This window comes from Schistocerca nitens, chromosome 4 (genome assembly GCF_023898315.1).
Source record: "Schistocerca nitens isolate TAMUIC-IGC-003100 chromosome 4, iqSchNite1.1, whole genome shotgun sequence".
NCBI lineage: Eukaryota > Metazoa > Arthropoda > Insecta > Orthoptera > Acrididae > Schistocerca > Schistocerca nitens.
The window spans coordinates 754,780,365-754,803,403 of NC_064617.1; the positions used below are offsets into that span (position 1 = coordinate 754,780,365).

General features: G+C 39.2%; 1 protein-coding gene across 4 annotated transcripts in view; it reads right to left on the bottom strand.

Moving 5' to 3' along the window:
* Window positions 1–23,039, bottom strand: part of LOC126253040 (heparanase-like) — a 317,446-nt gene that overhangs the window by 158,695 nt on the left and 135,712 nt on the right. For all 4 annotated transcript variants that reach the window (XM_049954109.1, XM_049954111.1, XM_049954112.1 and 1 more), the window contains 2 exons: window positions 18,815–19,046; window positions 7,752–7,885 (listed from right to left, as the gene is read on the bottom strand). In XM_049954109.1, coding sequence (XP_049810066.1) covers window positions 7,752–7,885; window positions 18,815–19,046 — 366 coding nt within the window. The remainder of the gene's footprint in view (window positions 1–7,751; window positions 7,886–18,814; window positions 19,047–23,039) is intronic.

The following is a 23,039-nucleotide window of genomic DNA, read 5'->3' on the forward strand; positions in this document are numbered from 1 at the left end:
CTACCTTGACCACCGGCCTAGTTCAATAGCAGGTTTCCCAGGCCATCACATCCAGTCCTGGTGCTGCTGATTCCTCCATAAAACAACACGGGAGTACTCATCTTATCACTCAGTGCTATCCTGTTCCTGAATGTATTAATCAGCCACTCTAATGGGGCTTCATGCTCTGCAACAAGGCCCATTCTGTCTAATATTCTGCCCATCACTCCTAGAATAGCTTTCTATGATATCCCCCTACCCAAATCTGCTCAATGACCTGGTCAGGCACTATGTTCCTCTCACACTCATTTCTGTACCTTATGGCTCCTACCCCTGTGAATGTCCCTGCAGTAAGACTTGTCCAATGCACCCTCCTACCACCACTTATACCAACACTAACTGGCAAAACACATATTTTCAAAGAGAGAGAGCAACATGTGAAATGATGCATGTCATGCACCACCTCTTTGCAAACAATGTTCGACCTCCTGTATTGCTACCACAAAGTTATCAATTACGATGAATTGGCATAAGACAATATTCTGTTGCACAGCATGCTCTACAACATCATGACCTCGGTGCCTGTTCCCCCACACATGCCATCTGGATTCTCCCTCCTGGTGCCAGTTTGTCAGATCTCCTATGGTGGAAACTGTGTTACAACATATGACTGTTTTTTGCCTACCACCAGGCCTAAATTTATATTAATTTCTGTTGTCTCAGCAATTGTTTTCACTAACTATTCCTTTTCTTCACTCCCCTTTTATTTTTCTATATCTTTTGTTTTCCAATTGTGACGAAGCAAGCTGGGATATTTTTACTTCCCCTCTTGTTTTGCCATCTGCCGTCTTAAAATTCACTTTTTCATTTCTGACTAATTATCATAAACATATGTGAGAATAATTTGCATTTTCATAAAAAAAAAGAAAGGTTGGCCCTCAGTTTTAATGAATATAACACCAGATCTAATTTTGTGCTTAGTTTATGTATGTAATTTATTTTATAATTTATTTTGACTATTCCTAGTTAATACTTCACTACAGGATGAAATCAGTAATTGTTTCGTAACTTAAATTCTGTTGTTGACTTATAAACAAATATAAATTCTGTACTAATTATAAACATTTGGAAGACGAAACACTAGTAATTTTAAAGGATCTGTTTGGCTCTATTCAAAAATGTATTAGCAAAGCCAGCCCTCAATTAATTCCAAGGTAATTTTCAGTTTCATCAAAAGCATTGTTTGTGCAATTATATTTGTTACCTTCATGATTTAAACAAATAATATGGCTTAACCCATGTAGTAGAAGAAACTGTTAGAAAGAAGGAAGTTTTCTATGTTCTCAGTTAACTGAACGAAGTAAGTTTTAATTGTAATTTCTGTAAATTAAACATCGAACAATGTGCAGTTTCAGCACCTATTATTGTGAGGATATATAAGGGCCTGATTTGTGCTCCCAAGACTGTCAGTCCACGGCTGAGTTTCAGACAAGAAATATCTGTTGATTAGGACAACAACAATGCATCAAATTAACTGTGAAATAAATGGAACACAATTAGGTTATCATATTAAAACAGTGATAGTGTCTGTTCAATACATACTGTATCATTCTACAATAACTGAACTGTGTGGTTAGGCTTTTACTGTTCGTAGATGTTCAACAGTAACCTATTGTAGCAGTATGTGGATGTTTGCCTGCAAACTATTAATGAGGCTTACTGAAAGTTAACCAATAGTGCACTGGCCATATAACTGTGTAATATTGGGGGGATGTGAACAGTGAAAGTCAAAAACTATGAAATGCAACTGTGCACCTGTTGACTACATCATTCACAGTAGTCAGGACTGCACTTGCACCCCCTATTTTTTCAGCCAGTATCACAGTGCAGTACCTCGACACCGAGGACCATCAACGGGGAAATAAAGCACACAAGCGTCACACGATGTGGCTATTCTTCATGCCCCTGTCTATCTTGTAAAATTCACATTCTTTTATACTCTTATTAAATCTTGCATGATGTTCTATCAGTAATCTCTGTCTTGTTTATTACTCCATCTTTCACCTTTAAGTTCTCAGGTTTTCAAACCTCATCCAGTGCAGGCACCAACAGTCTTTCCTTCTCATCTCATCTGGTAAATCTCCCACGATCTGGGGCTCTGGGTGATTTTTCCAGAACTCTCCCCATTTCCTAACCCATGCCAGTCTTTCTTCTTCATCCCTCTTCCTTTTCCTTCAAGCCTTCTGCCAGAAGATGGAGCCACTGGCTCTGAGAGCTCACACATTTCCATGACCTTTATATGTATTTTCTCTGGCTGTCACTTGGTGAGTAGATTTTTTATTTATCCAATTACGTTAAACTTTCTAACAGTAACAAAACCAACAGTATTACAAGATACCATAACTCAAGCCATGAATTGTCTGAAACCCGGTGTACCTAACAGTACAACAAATCAAAGTAACAGCAGTTACTAAACAGGAAATGGGAAGCATCATTAACTCTCTGAAAAGTAAAAGCTCTTCTAAAGTTGGCAAAATATATAGTACAATATTAAAATACTGCTGCAGCCCTATAAGCTAAATTTTTCTCCATATTTTCAATGAATCTCTTAAGCAGGGAATAGTTCCCAAAAGGTTTAAGTATACAGTTGCAAAACCACAGTGCAAGAAGGAAAATAAGGCAGGTACTGCTACCAGCCAATCTCACTACTCAAGTTTTTCCAAGATATTAGAGAAACAGCATCACGCCAGGATTGTTAAGCACTTTAGTGACCATAACAACATCAGCAAAAGTCAGTTTATGAAATATTTGCATCTGGAGTTTTTTCTGACCTAAAAATGTATTTGTTTGTGTCAGTCACCAAATACTATTACACATACCAGATGTAAGTGGTGCAACAGGGAAGTGGCTTGATTCATATCTTTCTAACAGAAAAATGTATTGACAACATAAGGAAAAGATAGACTGCTTCTTACTGTAAAGACAACACTAAGTTGCAGACAGGCACAATAAAAAGACACTCGCACATGAGCTTTTGGCAAAAGTCTTCATCAGAAAAGGAAACACACAGACTTTCATTCACACAAGCGAGCACACTTCAGGCACAAATGACCATCATCTCCAGCAGCTCAGACTGGAAGGAAGCTGTATTGAATAGCCGCAAAGGTGTCTCAGCATCATTATAGTGGGATACCATCACATGTGTAGTCCCTCAGGGCTCAGTTCTGGGATCCCTACTTTTTTTAATGTTTTTATTAATGCTCCACCTCTTCATCTAAAATATTGTAAATTTACCATCTTTGCTGATGGCACTATGGTACTTATTGCTAATTCACAAGACAAACTTGTGGTGTCAGCTAATGAGGATTCCAATGGTATAGTGAACTTCTTCTTCTTCTTCTTCTTCTTCTTCTTCCTCTTCTTCTTGTTTCGAATAGGCCTACTTTGGACCCCCTTGTTCAACTGTTGGGCTTTGATCTTTGCCCAGAATTGTTACATCCTCTGCAGATGTAACTCCTTCCTTTCTTCTGTCCAGGTGTACCTTTCCTTCAGGGCTTTTCATGAAATCCTCGGACTTCCTTAAGGGTACATCTCACAGACTGTCTGCTTGGGAGATCAGTTATTCTCGGTTCTTTAATGTCCTTTTCAGTTTCTGTCAGCCAAGTGGTGTGAATCTTCTTGTTTTGCCATAAGGTGAACAGACAGTTGGTCAATCTGTTTGATGGCAATCTTGCAACATGGCTATAGAAAGCTACCCTTCTTTACCTTGCACAGTCAAAGCGCCTCTCTATACGTTCGTAGAGCTCTGGGTAAAGTCAACTTCTGAATTCCCCATCTTCTTCTTCCAGGCCTAGGATCTTCCTGAGGATTCTCCTCTGTCTGACTTCCAATTTCTCCGTCAGACCTCTCCTGTTCATGGAAGACAATCCATGGTATACAGGGCTTCTGGCTGCATGATTGATGTGTAGTACTTAAGTTTCAGGTTGTGTGACAGGCATTTTTTGTTGTAGGGGTTCACAGTCAGTCAACAGGCTAGTTCCAACTCTTTGACTCTCATGGATAATGATGCTTCTTCTGATAAGTTGGGTTCAATCCACTCGGCAAGATACTTCAACTTCTCAGTCCCTTTGGTGTTTCCCTGGTCTAGTAACATCTCTCTGAGAGCTTCTTTGATCTTGGTGAAGAACTCTGTTTTCTCCAGTGACACTTGAAGACTCACTTTGGCTGCCAGTTTTCTGAGGCAGTTTACCTGCATTGTTGCCATTTCAAGAGAATCAGCAATCGTGGCATGCCATCTGCAAAAGCCAGGCAATCTACAATCAGCCCTTTGTTCTTACGGCCCAGGTAGACACCACTTTGAACACCTAAATTGGCCAGTTCCTTGTGCACCATTCTCTTACCACCTTTTCAAGGACACAGTTGAAGAGAAGTGGGGAGAGTCCATCCCCTTGTCTCACTCCAGTTTGTATCTCGAAGCTTTCTAAGATCTCACCTCTAAATTTGACCTTGGAATGGGTGTTGGTCCAGGTTTCTAGAATGAGTCTGTGGGTTTCATTGTCTAGTCCTAGTTCCTGGAGTATTTTGTTAAGTATTTCTCTATCAACAGAGTTGTAGGCCTTTCTGAAATCAACAAAGGTGATGACCACTTTGCAGTTTCTCATCTTGGAATATGCCAGTACAGTTTTATGGTAGAGGTTCTGTTCAGCATAGGATCAAGTCTTCCTGAAACCTCCCTGATATTCTCCCAGTTGACTAACCAGTGATGATCTGCCCTTGTTAGTAATGTCCTGGAGAGGATCTTTTATGTTACCAGAACAAGAGAACTTCCACGGTAGTTGTTCAGATCAGTAAATACTCCCTGTTTGTGAAGCTGATGGATCAGAGCCATGTTCCAATCAGGTGGTAATTTCTCTGTTTCCCAGATGTTCTAGATCATCTCGGTGAGCTTGTCATGGCATTGTTTCCAGCACATTTCCAAAGTTCAGCAACGATAGAGTCCTCTCCAGCTGGCTTATTATTCTTTAGAAGTTGAATGATTTGTCCAGGAAGGAGGCAGAGTGTTCTGGTTTGGTGTGGTTTGTCTGTAGTCGAAGTCTTCACTGGGTGGATCACAGTTGAGTAGGTTTTTAAAGTACTGGGATGAGAGGTGCAATTATCCGTGTCATCAAAAACCAGTTTGCCCTGCGAGTCTCTGAAGTGGTGGCTTGGCAGACTGTATTTTCTGAGTGTCTGCTTGGAGGTTCTGTTGGAATCTCTGGAGTTATTCTTAGCAAAGCTCTCTTCGATTTGGGTTAGTTGGTTTTGTGTGAAGGTCCACTTGGTTCCTCAAATTATCTTAGCTGTAAGCCTTCTTTGTTCCAAAAAGTTCTTCCAATTTTTCTTGGTTTTCTTATAATTGTACTTCCCTCAGAGTGAGTGTCTTTGGGCTATTGCATTGTCACAGTCTTCACTCCACCATGGATGCTTCCGTCTTGTTGTGAGGAGGGTGGATTCATTAGCAGTCTTCACAAGAGTCTCCTTCAGTTGGTCCTAGCTGTTGAAATCTGTTCTGTTCAGTCACTGGCTTACTTATAGTCTGTTATTAAGTCACTCTACGTCAAATCTTACCATCTTGGAGGTTCTATGTACTCTAGTGTTTCTAGGCTGGAGTATCATTTTGATCTTTGAGAGGTAGTTTTTTGAGTCCAGACTGGCACTTCTTAATACATTCAGATTTTGTATTTCTTTTTGCTGTTTCCTTTAAATGGCCACATGCTCTATGTGGAATTCATCCAAGTTGTTGTTAGGTGAAATGTAAGACTTCTGCTTCCTTGGCAGGTGTTTGAAGGCTGTAGACTTCATGACCAACCCAAAAGTCCTACACAGATCTACCAAACATTCCCCATTGAATTTGGTATAGTGAAATGGTACAACATAAATAGTCTTTCTGCTAATGAGAGTAAAACAAGCTTTATTCAGTTTCACACAACCTCCAAAGATGACCAACCTGGATTGCCACTGCTTCCGGGATTCGGGAGGTGCAGCTGACCCAAATCAAATCGACCCAGTTGATTAACAATGAAGGCTGGTGTGCTGGCCAGACTAGTTGTGTTTTTTAGTCCATTTCCGACATCTGACAATGTAAATACTGGGCTGGCAGCCATGCACAAACCTTTTGAAAATGTTCTCACACTTTTACACGGAATAATACTAGTTGCATGCAGCAGAGATACACATATTTCATTCCATGGAGGGCGGTGGTGATAGGAAGGCCATTCAGCCATCTTCTGCCCCTAACACTACCACATACAGATTAAGATGCTGACCTCATGAAGTTACGAGATAAGGCCAGGAAGAAAAGATGAACAAGAAGAAAAGCAAACAACCTGTAAATATGAAGAAATAGTGAAGAACTAGGTGACAAGCAGATAGATATGGTGGATACTTCAAAATACCTGGGCTTAATACTGATACAAACTAGACTGGTCAAATGATATCCTGGATCTGTGCACCTTTGGTTTTATGCATTGTTAGCTCTTATAGAAACATGGTAATTGTTAAATAAATTTAGGGTGATTATTCTCATGCCATTATGACACATGGAACCACATTTTGAGACAACCAACCACTGGCTAGAAAAGTGTTATATGTACAGAAAAGAGCCATGAATCTTTTTAATGAACTTAAAATCCTCCTCATCCACTGTGCAACATATATTCTCCCCTGTGTGTTTCACAAAGGAAAAATGCCCCTTTCAGACCTAATAGTCTGTATCATAGTCATGACACTAGAAGAAAAGATGACATCTACTGAGAGCATACAAGCCTTAGTACGACACAGAAGAGGGTCCATTTGAGTGATAACGATTTTTATCAACCTCCATTCACAAATTAATGTTTAGTGGATGGTGAGCTCTTCAAGTTAATGCAGTTCCTATTGCAAAGATCACTTTACACTGTAGAAGAGTTCGAGGAACACAATATATAACATCCATGTACCTGTAACACTCAGATACATTCCCAGATTCATATGTGGGTGACTGTTTATTTACTGTTGTAAATATTTTAAATATTTTTCTTTTTCTACAACAGAACCTATGTTTTAGGTACCTTAATATGAAATTGATAACTACTGTTTACACAATACTGCAGAATGTAACCACAATAAACTCGTAAAATAGACACTTATTAGTGACGAAGTCACAACGTGGATCACCAAACAAAAAACTAAATAAAACAAAACCAGTAATAAAAGGTGAATTAAACCGCATCATGACAATGTCATGGTAAAGCGTATAATTAATTCCAGTGACCCTTTCCAATCCTGAAAGTCTGAAGGCTATGGAGCATATGGTTTCGTTTCTAATTGCCACACTTGAACATTTGATTGTATTAAAATCTCCTGTACTTCTCTGATGGTACTGGAGAGCTATAATACTATTCTCAAAAATAGGATATTTTAAAGCTCCCACTTTTTAAGTGGCTCATCTGAGTTTATTATTTTAGTATCACATTTGTCTTCAGTACCTATCTAATTAATTCATTATTTTTGTGCTGTATCTCAGTTATCTGAAAGTTATTTGTCTTAGATGCTTAGAAAGAGAGATTAAGTTCCAGAAATCCCTGTAACAAAATACCGTTATAGTACACCTGTGATCTCTGGTGACAGACTGCACTCTCTCCTGCCAAATGAAAAGTGTTTATTTCCCCTTTAGACTTACAGCAGCAGCAAACTTTTTTATCCAATGTATTAATATAACTAATTTGTGAAAGTATGCTGTCTGGTTTACTTACTTAACCATAGTGGTAAACTATTGTCCACAGTATGTACAGCCAATTTCATTACATTGATTTCATCCTCAAGTTGATCTAGCACACTTGTGTTAAGAAAGTCGCTCAGCTTTGCAGTTCTACCATTCACATAATACCTAAATGATGAAACATACAATTACAAAAATGTATGCGTCATTAACATAACTAATTTATTTTGAAGATGATAAAAAAAAAGGCAATAAATAACTCTTCAAAAATAATCATTCACTGTTATACTTATTTAAGGGAGAGAGGGCTACATGACTATAATTACAACTTTTTAAAAGAAATCCAGTTAGGTACATGTGGTACTATTCCATTTTCCTGTTTGCACTTGAGGAACATCATTACTGAAGTTTTGTGTACTGCCCAGCTCTTTTACTGTTCATTTCCCAAGAGCAGTATTTAAATTATTTCTGTTAACCTCTTATTTTAAGGTACTACTATCCTCTGAAGATCCTTTTATATGTAACATGCAGATAATCCCACAAAAGTTTTATCTTTCCATATAAAAAGTCAAATGAAACCCTCTGGCAGGCAGTTTGAGCAATGTTACTATAACTATAGTTGTTTTCTTAGAAAGATCAACTGTCTGGATGTTGTCAGTTGTGTGTTTATATCCTTTTGCATTCCAAAAGGAAGAAAGGAAAGTAAGTCAGGGCTTAATGTCCAGATCACAAAGAGATTGATGCAGATGGAGCACAAGTTCGTATTGGGGGTCATTTTCTTTGAAATACCTCATTAAGTGAGCTCAGAATATGTTCTAAGATTCTACAACAAATCCACGTCAAGGATATTGGACAGTAGTTTTGTGGATCCCTTCTACTATCCCCTCTTGTGAATGGGAGTGACCTTTACTTTCTTCCAACTACAGGGAACGGTTTTCTGTTCCAAGGATCTATGATAGATTATAGTTACAAAGGGGCTAACTCAACCACAAACACAATATAGAATCTGACATATATTCCATTGGGCCCTAGAGCTTTTTTCAATTTCAGTTGTTTCTCAATGCCAATGACACAAATATCTATTACATTCATCTTTTCAGTGGTATGATGATTAAACTGGGGCAATTCTCCTGTTTTCCTTTGTAAAGGAACATTTGAGAATGAAGTTAAGCATTTCAGCTTTATCTTCGAACTCTTTCATTTGGTCCATGTTTGCATAGAAAAACAACAATATCAGAAATTGAGATCGCCTTGATGCAAAACACCTTGTTATTTGTTTGCTTATTTATTTTTCCAAACTAGTTTCGCAACTGCAACCCCAAGTGTATATTGCTGTCATACTAAGTTCACCTTTTAGTATCTGTTTACTAACAGGTGCTCACACAGTTGCAGAAAAAAATTACAGGAAATATGCCACAAACAGCGAGAATAATTGTTAGAAATGTGCCATAACATATAATAAATAAAGAAGTGTAAAAGTATCCATAGAAAACTATATTTCAAAAAATGAACAGTAAAAATGTAATAATGTGTTACTGTGTTTGTATAACTATGCTATTTTTCTGCATGTTTTGGATTAAAAAAAGAAAAAAAAAAAAGAAAGGAAAAGAAAAAAAACACTGACAATGGTGATATTTGGTTACTGAAACTAGTTTGGGAAATATAATAAACAAACAAATAACAAGGTGTTTTGCATCAAGGCAGACTCAATTTCAGATATTGTTGTATTTCAGCTTTTGCTTTGCAACATTCAGCTTTAGTTCCTGTCTCATTCACAGATGATGGGACAGCAACTCTGGTGCCACCAACAGCCTTTACATGCAACCAGAATTTATTTGCATTTTGTGAAAGATCATTTGACAATAGTCTGCTAAAGAAGTTATTCAGGGCTGTACACATTGCTCTGTTGATGGCCAAAAGTGTTTCATTTAACATCTCTCTATCTATATCGCTATGCTTTGTTTACTCCTGTTATGCAGTAGTCTCTGTTTCTCCTTTTCACTATGAACTGTTCTACTGGGTACATAATTATTCAGTGCATGTTCAACTATTACTTTAAACTCTATCCATAGTTCCTCTACATGCTCCTCTCTATGCTAAAAGTTTCAAGTTCCTCATTGAGATATGACACTACCGCTTCTTTATCTAGTTTACTGAATGTATATATCTTTCTAATTGTTTTAGTTTTCTGTTATGCTTTGGTAATCACTGTTGCCATAACTGTGTCTGTAGGTCAACTCGTAGTTTGTAGTAGGGGATATCTCATGTACCACTGTCACTTCTCCCATTTTCTGTTCCTATCAGCAATAGTGTGTCAGGATAATACCTGTTGGAAGCCTCCATGTGAGTTCGAATCTGTCTAATTTAACCATTTTTTCCTCAGATATATGTAGCAGGACGCAATAAGTTGGTTGACACTTCCAGGAACACACAAATTTGTAATTTTAACAGTAAACCACAATCATACACAATGCCTCTCTTGCAGCATATGCCACAAGAGTTGTATGAGCCTCTTTTTCATGCTTTTGATCTTACTAACCAGACCTGTTCTGTTAAATGTTCTGATCTTCTCTACCAGTTCTGCTTCATAATGGTCCCAGACAGAGGGACATTACTCTATTATTGGACTAATGAGGGTTCTGTATGGTCCAAGTGGACTACACTTCTTGAGGATACTTTCAATTAATCTCACTCTGACAGGTGCCTTTCCTATCGTTAGTTGTATGTGGTTGTTTCGCTTTAAATTGCTTGGTGCACATACTTCCATATATTTAATACATGTGACTTTTTCCAGTTATAGTTTGGCAAATGTGAAATCTAACAGTAATCTCTCCCTATTTTTGCACAATGCATTGCATTTGTTTATGTTTAGAGTCAGCTGCTAATTCCTGCACCAAGTGATGACCTTCTGATGTATTCCTGCTTCTCTATGTACAACTGATTATCTGTCAACAATCTCCAATCTCAAGGAACTTTGACAATATCCACTAGGTCATGTATATCATTTCCTGCCGCTATGTGATGTTCAGTTGAGTGAGAATCAATCTTTATACTCCTTTCAAATGTAAGTCCAGTGTCTTATCTACTGTACACAATCACCCAGCTTGTGTGTAGAGAATGATTAAAGAGTTCAGTTGTTGGACCTGACAGCTCAGTTTACTGTTTGGATTCCTATCTTCAACAAGGAAAATACTACAGTTCCAACAGCTAAAAATCACATAAAACTGATTTTAAAATACACAAATTTGTCTTTTCTACAACACACCGAAATCATTTATCAATAATTTGTGTGAAATCAATACTTAAAGATTAACAAGTTTACAGACTACTGAAGCACAAGTTGCTGAAGAAGCAATATTTTGCAATATATGATAATAACTAGGATGTTCACAAGTGATGCAAAGTGATGTACTATTTGGCAAAAGCCATAACTTTTGTTTGAAACAAAATATGTTAACACATGCAATACTTAAAAGACACATGTACCCCAAAGTATAAGTTCATTCATTATGTGAGCACTTCCTTTATTTGTCCCTCTACACTACAAGCTGTTCCATTATGCTGTGTTTAAATCTCTTAAACGACACTCAACATTTTCACTTCGATGTGAATAAGAGAAGAATGTATGAACAGACAACTACTATACCTAGAGAGACAGTAGAACAGGCATCTTTGTACATTAAAATTATTTTTGTTCAGTTTTAGCCATCCTAGTTGGGCTACTTTACTTGTCAGAATTCACGTGACTTTCCCTGTATGGAAGAGCAGGAGGTGGTGGTTAAGACACCATGTAATTGTAAGATAAAACTAGAGGAACTATGCCAACACATGCTTGATGCATGATTTGTATATAAAGTAATCAAGATGACAGCATAATGTTGCTATCCATGAATGTAATAGGTTTGTACTTGGCTGTGTAGTAACAAGTTAACAAATCTTTAACATATTGCAGCGTGTCAGCAACTGTGAAATGTACAACAATTAAACAATTTTTTTCAGCCTTCAGTTGCAAGGTAATTTTATTCGTTTACCTAGGTTTCGATTCCAGTAATGGAATCTTCTTCAGAACAAAAATTAAATTATTTTGTGAGCCAAACTCTGGCCATGTCACAGATTAAAAATTAACATTAACGACGCATAATCATAAGATTATGTCAGTCAAAATTAACACCATTGAGGCGAACGTGGACGCTACGCCGACGTAGCGTCCACGTTCGCCTCAATGGTGTTAATTTTGACTGACATAATCTTATGATTATGCGTCGTTAATGTTAATTTTTAATCTGTGACATGGCCAGAGTTTGGCTCACAAAATAATTTAATTTTTGTTCTGAAGAAGATTCCATTACTGGAATCGAAACCTAGGTAAACCAATAAAATTACCTTGCAACTGAAGGCTGAAAAAATTGTTTAATTGTAACAAGTTAACATTCTAGAAACTTTCAATGCAACTATCAATCCACTTGCATAACATGATGATATGTACTGCTAATAAATAACAAAAGGAATAAAGGTAACCATTCACTATATAGTCAAAACATTAAATGGTCAGCAAGTGCATAAATGAGACTGAAAATACTGCTGAGCTTAGGGAAATGTCCTCCTTCAGAATCTATTAGCACAAAATAATCACAAGTACAGTGTCCCAACTGAAATTTTTATGAGCCATGTGTTTCTAGAACAAGCTGAAGTTAGTGATAACTATTCCAAACTATGAAGATTTGTTTCTAATTCAGGCATGCCATGGGAAAAAAAAGAGAGAAAGAAAGAAAGACTGTCGTGAAACTCCAGCAAAATAAGCATAACAGTAAGAATGATCAGAAAACAGTTGATCTTGATTAACACCAATGTGGCGTCGATAGGTCACATCGGCCACGTAAAGCATGATCTTTGAACTCTAACTGCTCTGACGAGCTGCCATGTTAATGTTGCAGTCAGTCTTTGTACCTTGTACAGTGTACACGTGTATCTTTCTTTCTGCTGAAATATATGTATGTATAGACATTATGGGAACAGTTTCTTGCATATACATTTATCTGTATTCCTGTTTCCCATATTGGTGACACCGAAATTTCTATGTTTTCTGCAACTTCCACGCCGGTCATGTGGAATCAATAGGTTTTACGTTCGATGCCATGGCTTCCTCACCCAACATTCTATAAGAGGATTTGGAGGCTCAGCTACTAATACCAGGCCACTCCAATCCCCTGCGAATGGTTGTTTTGCTGCAAACGGACAGTGATTCATGATTTCCAATGAAGTTAACCTCAAACTTTGCAGCTCTAGAATGGCTGAGTGTTACACCATTACCTCAAACAATGGACTCAGTTTTCATGTCGCCGGACTGTGCACGCCACCATGTGAAAGGTGAAGTGGACGATTTCCAGAATCTTGTAACGATCAATTGCTTGTGTAGTGTTCAAAAGGACCCAATATTGCACATGTGCTTTGATCTTCTACGCGCCGCATTGTCGGTTACAGTAGTGCTCTGTGCAACGCCGCCCTTCGTGCAAAATGCACATGCGGTCGACTGCTATCAAGCTATGCCAGTTTTGCCTTCTTCACAATTTAATAACGGACATTTTTACACATCAAGTTCGATAGGCTCAACCACCAGATCTGTCACCCAGTTTCTTGACCACGTGGGTTCGAGAACACCCGACGGTGCTTCGCGATCCAGGAACCTTGTACCACAACAATGTGACCACCAGCAGGTTTCACCAGTGATTTATGGTCCTACGGCATGGAGTGCATCTCTGATGTGCACAGAAAACTCTCACTGTTGCCACACCAAGTACCAAACCTACCCCCCCCCCCCCCCCCCCCCCCGCACTCGCTCCTTCCGCAGTACCATCTGCACCTGTCGTGCCGGCCTTCCGCGTCATTTCTGAGGTGGACAAGTTAAGTACCGTGCCTATAACCTCCGGTCCAATTTATGGGCCTACCTCAGGTGGCACTTACGCATTCGTTCCCATGGTACCGACCATGCCTGCTGCGTCTCGCTTCCGTGACTCATCAGGGACATTGAAAACCAGCTGTTGTTTGGGAAGTGTTTGCTAGTAATACGCCCATGCCAGTAGTGCCGGGTTACAGGACACTCTATCCTACCACGGGACAGCAGGCCTTCCACCAAGATACACCGAAGCCAGCCTTGTCCCCGGCCCCATGATTGTCTGCCGAAGGAAGCTACCTCCTTTATACGAGGACAACCCCATTTCATGGTTCATGCTTGTGGAGCACCTTTTCGAGTTACATCAGGTGACTGACGACAACTCTAAATTTCTATGTCTCGTCATGCACCTCCATGATCACTCAGATTTAATTTGTGACCTCCTCCTTTCACCACCGCCGCTGCCAAAATGAGAGTTTGCCAAGAACACCATATTGGACCGACTCGCCACAGGAATTAATAATCAAGATCCAGTACGAGGAACAACTGGGGGCCGCACTCCGTCACAACTCTGGTGCCGCCTTTGGTTACTTGTGAGTGAACACACAATGCCAGACATTACCCTGTGGGTGGTATGATCTGCCAAGTTACCTACCGATCTGCAGACACACCTGCTACCGCACTCCTTCGATTCTATCGGCTCTTGCCTTCGCATCGCAGATCAGCTGTATGCACTACTGCGATGAAAACAACCAGCACACCTCTCACCGCTGGTTGGCACTACGCTGTCTGTTTACCGGCCGTCTGCGGGCAGAGGCAGGGCTCGTTCTGCCTCCACACCATCTACACCACCGGGCAGTACTCATTCGCTCTCTCCTCTTTCCGAGCGCTCCAGAATCACACACGCACCATACGTCCCAGTTTACATTCTGGACCAGATCAATGAGGACAAACCACCTACGTTGTCACCATCACCACCACCACCGCCACATCCGGCTCATCCGTACTGTTGGTACCACAAGATTTTCGGGGATGAGGCCAAGAAGTGCAGATTACCTTGCCAGCACCCAAACGCCAACCACAGGATCTAAAAGACATTGAGTCCTGCAGGGAACTTCACAGGTGTCCCCAAACATTGCACTCCGGACACTCGTCCTCTCAGCTGAGTGGTCATTTATACGTGACCGACATTTTGTTGCGGCTTGTTTTCCTAGTCAACACAGGCATTGACGTATCTATCATACCCACATCAGTGGCTCCTCATGTATTTTTACTGACGAAATTGCTTCTACACATTCTCAATGAATCAACATTACAAACTGTCCCTCTGCTTAAGTTATGGTGCATCTTTCTCCTTCTCTACATTTCCTGTAGACTTTTTACATCGCCAACATTGATGAACCAATCGCCGACGTTGATGAACCAATTCTTGGTATGGATTTCTTGTCCCATTACAAACTCTCCCTGAACATAGTCCAAGGTTCAGTGCTACACCACCCTTCTGACACTCAGATACTGTGCTCAGGCATTTATGCTCATCATTCTGTTTCCGTCGCGACATGTGATTTGGTTCAAGAGTGCTCCACTCTCGCAGACAAAATTATGACCAGCGTCACTAATCTACTGTCAGAGACTGACACAGCAGCGCAACTCCGTCAGCAAAACGACGAGTTGCAACAACACATTGCTGACACTTTCGACGAGCTCACCGCGGCTCGTACCTCGCTGCCGCAACTGCAATCCACAATTCCTTCACCTGATCGAACTTCATCAGCAGACACCAGCATGGCCACTCATCAGGTTAGTTCAAAAACATTCACTGCATGTGACAATTCGTGTTCAGTGATCTCTGCACCTGCCACACACCCGGTACGTGCAGTGCCATGTGATTCAAACAGTGCTTCTAATGACAGCCGCACACGCGAAGTGTACATGCTCACCATGCAGACAGCCGCTCCAAGTGTTGGTTAACATTCCCCCTCCCTCGTGCACCAACCACGTGATTCGGCGGCCATCACCATTCCCCGCGCGACGCCAATGCCTCTTTTGCCCGCGCTGGTTATTCAAGGCAAAGCTAACAACAGACAGTCAATGCACGCCCCAATCCGCTCCATGCTGCGCGCGCAGCTGACCTCTCCAAACAAGCGTACGCTGCCCTCACATAATAGGCATATGACTTTCATGCTGCCTTTTCCCACTCGTGCTAACGGCTACGCCTCATCGTGTCCCACTTGTCCCGAAACTTCAAGTCAGGATGTTACTCAGCCTTGTGTGGAGTTCTCAGTCTCTTTTGTCACTGACAGAACGACACACAAGATAATTACCACTGCCGATCCTCCTATTAGGCACAAGGCTAGACGCCTCACCCATTAAGTTGCACGTGGCACAGCTGCAAATTAATGAACTTCTGGAGGCAGGCATTCTACAGCCATCGGACAGCAATTGGTCTTCACCGATTCACCTTGTCACCAAACACGATGGTTCTTTTTGAATGTGTGGTAATTACAGACGTTTAAATGCTCTTACCGTCATGGACAACTACCCAGTGCCGAACAAAAATGATTTCATCCATATGTTATCGGGTGCCACAATCTTCAGTGTGGTTCACTGTAAACATGTCTATCAGCAGATTCCCGTAGTGTCAGAAGACATTCTAAAGACTGCTATCATCACACCACTTGGTTTGTTCCAATACAGCTTCATGCCATTCGGTTTAAAGAATGTGGCACAAACGTGGCAATGTTTCATTGACTCAATCTTAAGACAGTTAGAGTTCTGCTTTGCGTACCTGGATGACATCTTCATTTTCAGCAAGTCAACTGAGGACCATGAAGATAATTTATCCCAGGTCCTCCAGACCTTGAACTCCAATGGTGTCAAGATCAACAAAGATAAATTCCAATTATGCCAGTCTTCTGTGACATTTTTGGGTTACACCATCTCCGCAGACATTGTGGCATTGATAGGTCACATTGACCATGTAAAGCATGATCTTTGAACTCTAACTGCTCTGACGAGCTGCCATGTTAATGTTGCAGTCAGCCTTTGTACCTTGTACAGTGTACATGTGTATCTCTCTTTGTGCTGAAATATATGTATTATTCCCGTTTCCCATACCACCATTCATTTGATTTTTGTAATTGGATTTTAGACTAGGAAAGTTTACACAAATATGATGTCAAAACACCTTTCTCATAATTAATAGAAAAACATGAAAAAAGTGGGTTTTAGCCTTATGGGACAGATTGAAAAGAGCTCTCATTTTCTGGAATATTTCATTTCTGATAGTAAATCATGAGTTGCCTAGTAAAACTCAAAAACTTACATCTTGGTCAGGAATAGTCATGACAGACATCAGCTTAGAAATTTAGCTATCACAAAAATCAAATGCTGGCTGACTGAGTGGTTTTATGGCCGGAGAATTAGCTACAAGGAATTCACATTTCAAGGTCACATGGTAAACTAGCATTTTTACCAGAATGTACTCTAGTTTTTGAAAAATGGCCATTCAAACAAACTGAAGCATTGAAACTTCCTGGCAGATTAAAACTGCGTGCCAGACCGAGACTCGAACTCGGGACCTTTGCCTTTCATGGGCAAGTGCTCTACTGGAAACTGAAGCATTGTGCATAAGTGGTTGCTTCAGCATAACACTGTACCTCATCACACTATGCTCTTTTGTGAGAAAAACATTGTCTTGGTTCCACAGCTCAGTTAGCTCCAGACCTTAGGTTTTGTGACTTTCTTCTGTTCCCAAAACTGAAAACTCACCTGACAGAAAATGATTTCTTTCATTTATTTATATTTCTTCCACTGGTTCTCTTTGTTAATGATGCAGTGTTATATAATATGGCATAGTTTATTCAGAGGATCATAAATGGAAAAAAAATCAAAATGAAAATAATGCACAGTGATATGCCTAAATGGGGAAAAATGCAAATGCTATTATTAAGTTTTATACAGACGCAACATGCAGTTTTTTGTTGATACCCATAATAAGTAATTGGTGTGATACATTCTACTGAAATGGTTACAGGAATATATCATGCAAAAATAAAACACTTTTATTTAAAAAAGTAAATTGTGGCCTAGGTACGTGTGGACTATTCACCAGCACTCAGGACCATTTATTAATGGACAAATTAATTTGAATATTGTTGTATGGGTGCTAAGCACTTGGTATGCTTTGAGTGCCTAATTAAGAGTTATTCTGAAGAAGTAATTGACGAAATTCATGCTATAATGATAGGAGACCATGCCATTAAGATTTATGTGATTGTTGAGATGATAAATATCTCATATGAATGGAACATAATATCAAGAATAAAGGTCAGCACACAAAGAAGCTGAGTGCACTAAACAAGGTGCAATTATAAACTGCAAATGAAAAATATAACAATAAATTGTGTAGAGACAAGTAATAATATGGAAGACAGTAGGTGCTGTTAAGTGAATGCAGACAAAACTTCAGTCGCAACAGTGGGTTGGCAATGATAAAAGTGTATGATGTAGGCAAAAACAATTTTGGTGGGAGGGAAAGTGAGAGCAACTGTATTTTGGCCTCACAAGGTACCATCATGGTTCTCTATGGATAGTGTATCTGTGTGATAAAGTATGAAGGCAAGAAGTTGGTATACTGTTACTGTTTTCCAGTTTAAATCCTATCTTCCTCCTCGATTTGTATGTCACACTCTGCCTCCTCAATTTCATTACATCTAATAATCCACCATTACATTGCTATCATCAAGAACCAGCTGTCACCCTACCTACAAATAATTCTAATAAAGACATAGCATACAAATATATGTGATTTTGTGGTTTTACAAAGCACAAGGAAAGAAAAAATATCCATCATGGTCTGTTACTAAGAACTGCAGGAAACTCAAATCACAGTGGCTAAATTAGGCTGAATCTTCTATACATGAACATTCTTTTCTACTTCTCAATTCATCTAGGCAGTAAGTTATAAATTTTGGAAGAATAAATAACAATAAGTAGCCTTGCAAACAAACATTTCTGTTGTGTCTTACAGTACATTCAACCAAAGTAACTGCAGGAACAATTTGCTTGAAGTGCTTGAACAATGTGACCTAAGCTAATGAGATATGTGAAAGTTAATAAGGATTGATTTTGTTTACTCTGTAAGTGGAAACAAAATAACAGTTACCAAATCAAATATGATTTTCAGTTTTTGAGATTGAACATACTGGTGAAATGTAGCAGCACGGACAGTACCATTAGCAGCCTTCAAGAACTTGTGCATAAAACTAGCAGATGGCAACTGAAGTAGTTTAGGTCTAGTCACATCTGGTCCCACTAAATTAGAGTTCTTGTAGCAGGAAGGAAATTCATCCAGCAGTCGACGAAGTTCTTTAAAGTCTTTCCCAAGCTGTTTCGCTGATATATTGACACCAAAAACATGTTTGAATGAATTTGGTTCTGTAAAATGAAATAAATAAGATTATTGTAAACTTTCCATATAAATGTATAACAGATAATTCTACACAAACTTATAAACTCCTCATGAGGGGCACTTTAAATTACTGTGGGGCACACTTATCATCATGATAGTCAAAATATTTACTGAATTATGTTGTATAGTGTCTCTCTTATTTTTGGAAAAATTAATTTTAACAGCTGTATCGAAACATCTCAGATTTACTACAGCCACTTGAAGAACCACACTATCATTTGATCCACTGTTACCAGAAGAACATAATTGATGCATGCCCTGGAAAGGATATTTGCCATTTTAAAATGAGAGCACAAAATCACTTGTTATTGTATTTGTAAAATTTCTTGTCAACCAAGTTAATAAGCTGACATCTGTTTAAAAAGTTGAGCATTCTGACTACTGTTTCACAGTTTATTTATTCTCTTGTCATGTTTGTTGTAAATAATCTACTTCAGTTCAAAAGGAACAATACTGTGCACAATTACAATACCAGAAGGAAAAATGATAATCATTACCCCACACTATGGTTGTCTTTAGCGCAAAATGGGGTGTACAATGCTGCAATGACATTTTTGATCACATATCCAGTGATATAAAATGTCTGTCAGCCAGAAAAATAAAATTTGACAACAAACTGAAGAAGTTTCTCCTTGACAACTCCATTAGTATGATGGTACCCTATCAAGACAAGGACCCAATTCATGTAAAATATAAGACAAAAAATTTTGTGAATATATTATTTTATTCTATAGGATCAACTCTATAAGTACTAAATGTACAGAAATATTGGTATAAATAATTGACAGTGCTGGGACTTCAGATCTTATAAGGGGACTGCCCTTTTGCCATTACCGATTACATCCAAATTTATGGTGTATGACAGGCTTGACCAGAAAAAAAGTGACAGAAGTGGGAGCTCCAGATGACCAACTGTTTAGAAAAATATAGAATTTTTGACATGGGTTAGGAGAGGCATGAGCCATTTTTGTTCAAATAGTTTCCAGGCAGTGACTGCCGCAGGGAAAAAAGAGTACACAACGGTAACCCAAGGGACATGGGGTTGAGCCCCTCTGGGGAAAGTTTTACTTATTTTCAGTTTTGACATTTTTTAACTGGCAAATAAACTGAAATAATGATCAACATACTGTATTTATTAATATTTTCATAAACGACATGAAAAGCAAAGGCAATGGATGATTTTGGATTGCAAATATATTTCCAATAAAGAATTATACTTGCAGTATCCACAAGGGCTCTGCAAATAACTCTCCAAGAAGGGATTTTAATTAAAGCATCCAATTAAACAAGTTAATCAAGAATTCTCACTTGCTGATGCCAAACTAAATACTCTTTAACATCATGTATAACAAAATATCTCCATTCGTATGTTCTCTTTCCAGGTAGCCAGTACCAATCGACTAATAACTGAACACTGGACCATTGAGGGACAAAAGTAGTTCTTGTAAAATGACAAGATATAAACAAAGTAACCCACTCGTATACAGTGCTCTATGCTACACCCTTTCTGGAAAATTATTGCCAACATTTATATATGCCTGCAAGAGAGTAGTGGCTCTTTTGGACTGAGGATTCAAAATACCAAGGCTGTGTACATGGCAAAACACAAATTTATTATAAATGATTGAAGCAATTTTATAAATTCACTATAGCTACATTAATTGATACACTGTCATAAAACCCAACAATTAGATAGAAAAACTCAAGAAGTTTTGTACTGTACACTTCAGATTTCTGCCACAAGAGCACAGCAGTGAGCAGTTAGATAAGATGGTGGCAGTTGCCAAGGAAACATGTTGTGCTTGAAATGCCTCCACATCAGTCTGTCGCAACAGTGCAATGACGCTTCAGAATGAAGTTCAAGAAAGATCCACTATCTGTTAACTCCATTCAGGATGCCTCTGCAAGCATAAATCAACAAGTTGGCTTGCAGTGAGTGAAGGAACAGCTGACCACATGTTTTGCACATAGCCCACAAAGTCAACGAAAACATCAAGCAGAGTGCTGAACACACCGCAAATGGCCATTTGGAAGATCTTAGGGGTACGTCTGAAGCCTTGCCACTTGCAACAACTACAGGCTCTGACTACCAATGACAAAGTCATATACTTTGACTTTTCAGCACAGTTGCAAAAGCTTATGGAAAAGGATGGATTTTATGAGAAACTCATCTTCAGTGACGAAGCAACATTTCTTGTTAATGCCATAGTGAACACACCACATTTGGTTTTCACTAAAAAATGAATGTTTTGTGGAATCTTAATGTTTTGTGGAATCTTACAATTTAAAGTTTATGGTCCCTTTATTTTCTGCGAAGAGCATTACAGGACACACATATCTGGACATTCTGGAAAACTGGCTCATGCCATAACTGGAGGCTGACAGTGTGGACTTCATCTACCAAAAGGATGGTGCTCTACCTCAGTCCATTATGATGTTTATGAATTCTTAAACAGGAAACTGAGAAATTTATGGATTGGTCTTGGTGGGGTTGATGTCCAGTAATTCATGTCAAGGCCTCCATGCTCTCCCGACCTAACAACATGCAACTTTTTTGTGTGGGGTTATGTGAATGAGTCAGTGTTTATGTGTTCTCTACCAACAAACCTACAAGAACTGTGAGCTTGCATCAAACTGGTTTTAAGTAGATTGATAGGGATAGGGACATGCTGCACCTAACATGGGAAGAATTTGATTATTGACTTGATATCTGTAGAATCAGTAGGGGACACACAGCCACACTTGTAATTGATATAGCAAAAAAAAAATTTAAGTTTTTCTATGTGTGTGCAAAGCTCTGTGACAATGTGCCAACTAACACAGCTACAGCAAATCTGTGAGATTGTTTCAGTCATTTATAATAACCTTGTATAGGAATTTGTCATTACTTCATTACATCTACATCCACACGACTGCTCCACAATTCACAATTAAGTGCCTGGCAGAGGGTTAATCGAACCATCTTCAAGTTATTACTCTACTGTTCCACTCTCGAACAGCATGCTGGGAAAATAAACACTTAAATCTTTCTGTGTGACCTCTGATTTATTTTATTATGATGACCATTTCTCATTATGTAGGTGGGCAGCAACAAAATATTTTCATACTTTGAGGAAAAAGTTGATTCTTGAAATATCATGAGAAGATCCTGCCATAATGAAAAATGTCTTTATTTTAAAACTGCCACCCCAACTTGTCTATCATATCCATGGCACTCTCCCCTATTTAGTGATAATACAAAATGTGCTGCTCTCCTTTTGACTTTTTCGATGTCCTCTGTCAGTCTTAACTGATGCAGATCCCACACTGAACACAGTAAAGAGTAGACCTGTTGCATTTTCTAGGTGTTTTGCCAATAAATCACAGTCTTCGGTCCCCCCCCCCCTCCCCACTCAGTATTATCTATGTGATCATTCCAGTTTAAGTTAGTCATAGCTGTAATCCCCCCTAAGGTAAGTCTTTCTGCTCCAGGGATTGGAATGACTCCTTACCCTCTCCCTTAAAACCCACATCCTTTCGTCTTTCCCTCTCCTTCCCTCTTTCCTGATGAGGCAACAGTTTGTTGCGAAAAAGCTTGAATTTTGTGTGTATGTTTGTGTTTGTTTGTGTGTCTGTCGACCTGCCAGCACTTTCATTTGGTAAGTCACATCATCTTTGTTATTAGATATATTTTTCCTATGTGGAATGTTTCCCTCAGAGAGAGAGAGAGAGAGAGAGAGAGAGAGAGAGAGGGGGGGGGGGGGGGGGGGGAAACATTCCACGTGGGAAAAATACACTCCTGGAAATTGAAATAAGAACACCGTGAATTCATTGTCCCAGGAAGGGGAAACTTTATTGACACATTCCTGGGGTCAGATACATCACATGATCACACTGACAGAACCACAGGCACATAGACACAGGCAACAGAGCATGCACAATGTCGGCACTAGTACAGTGTATATCCACCTTTCGCAGCA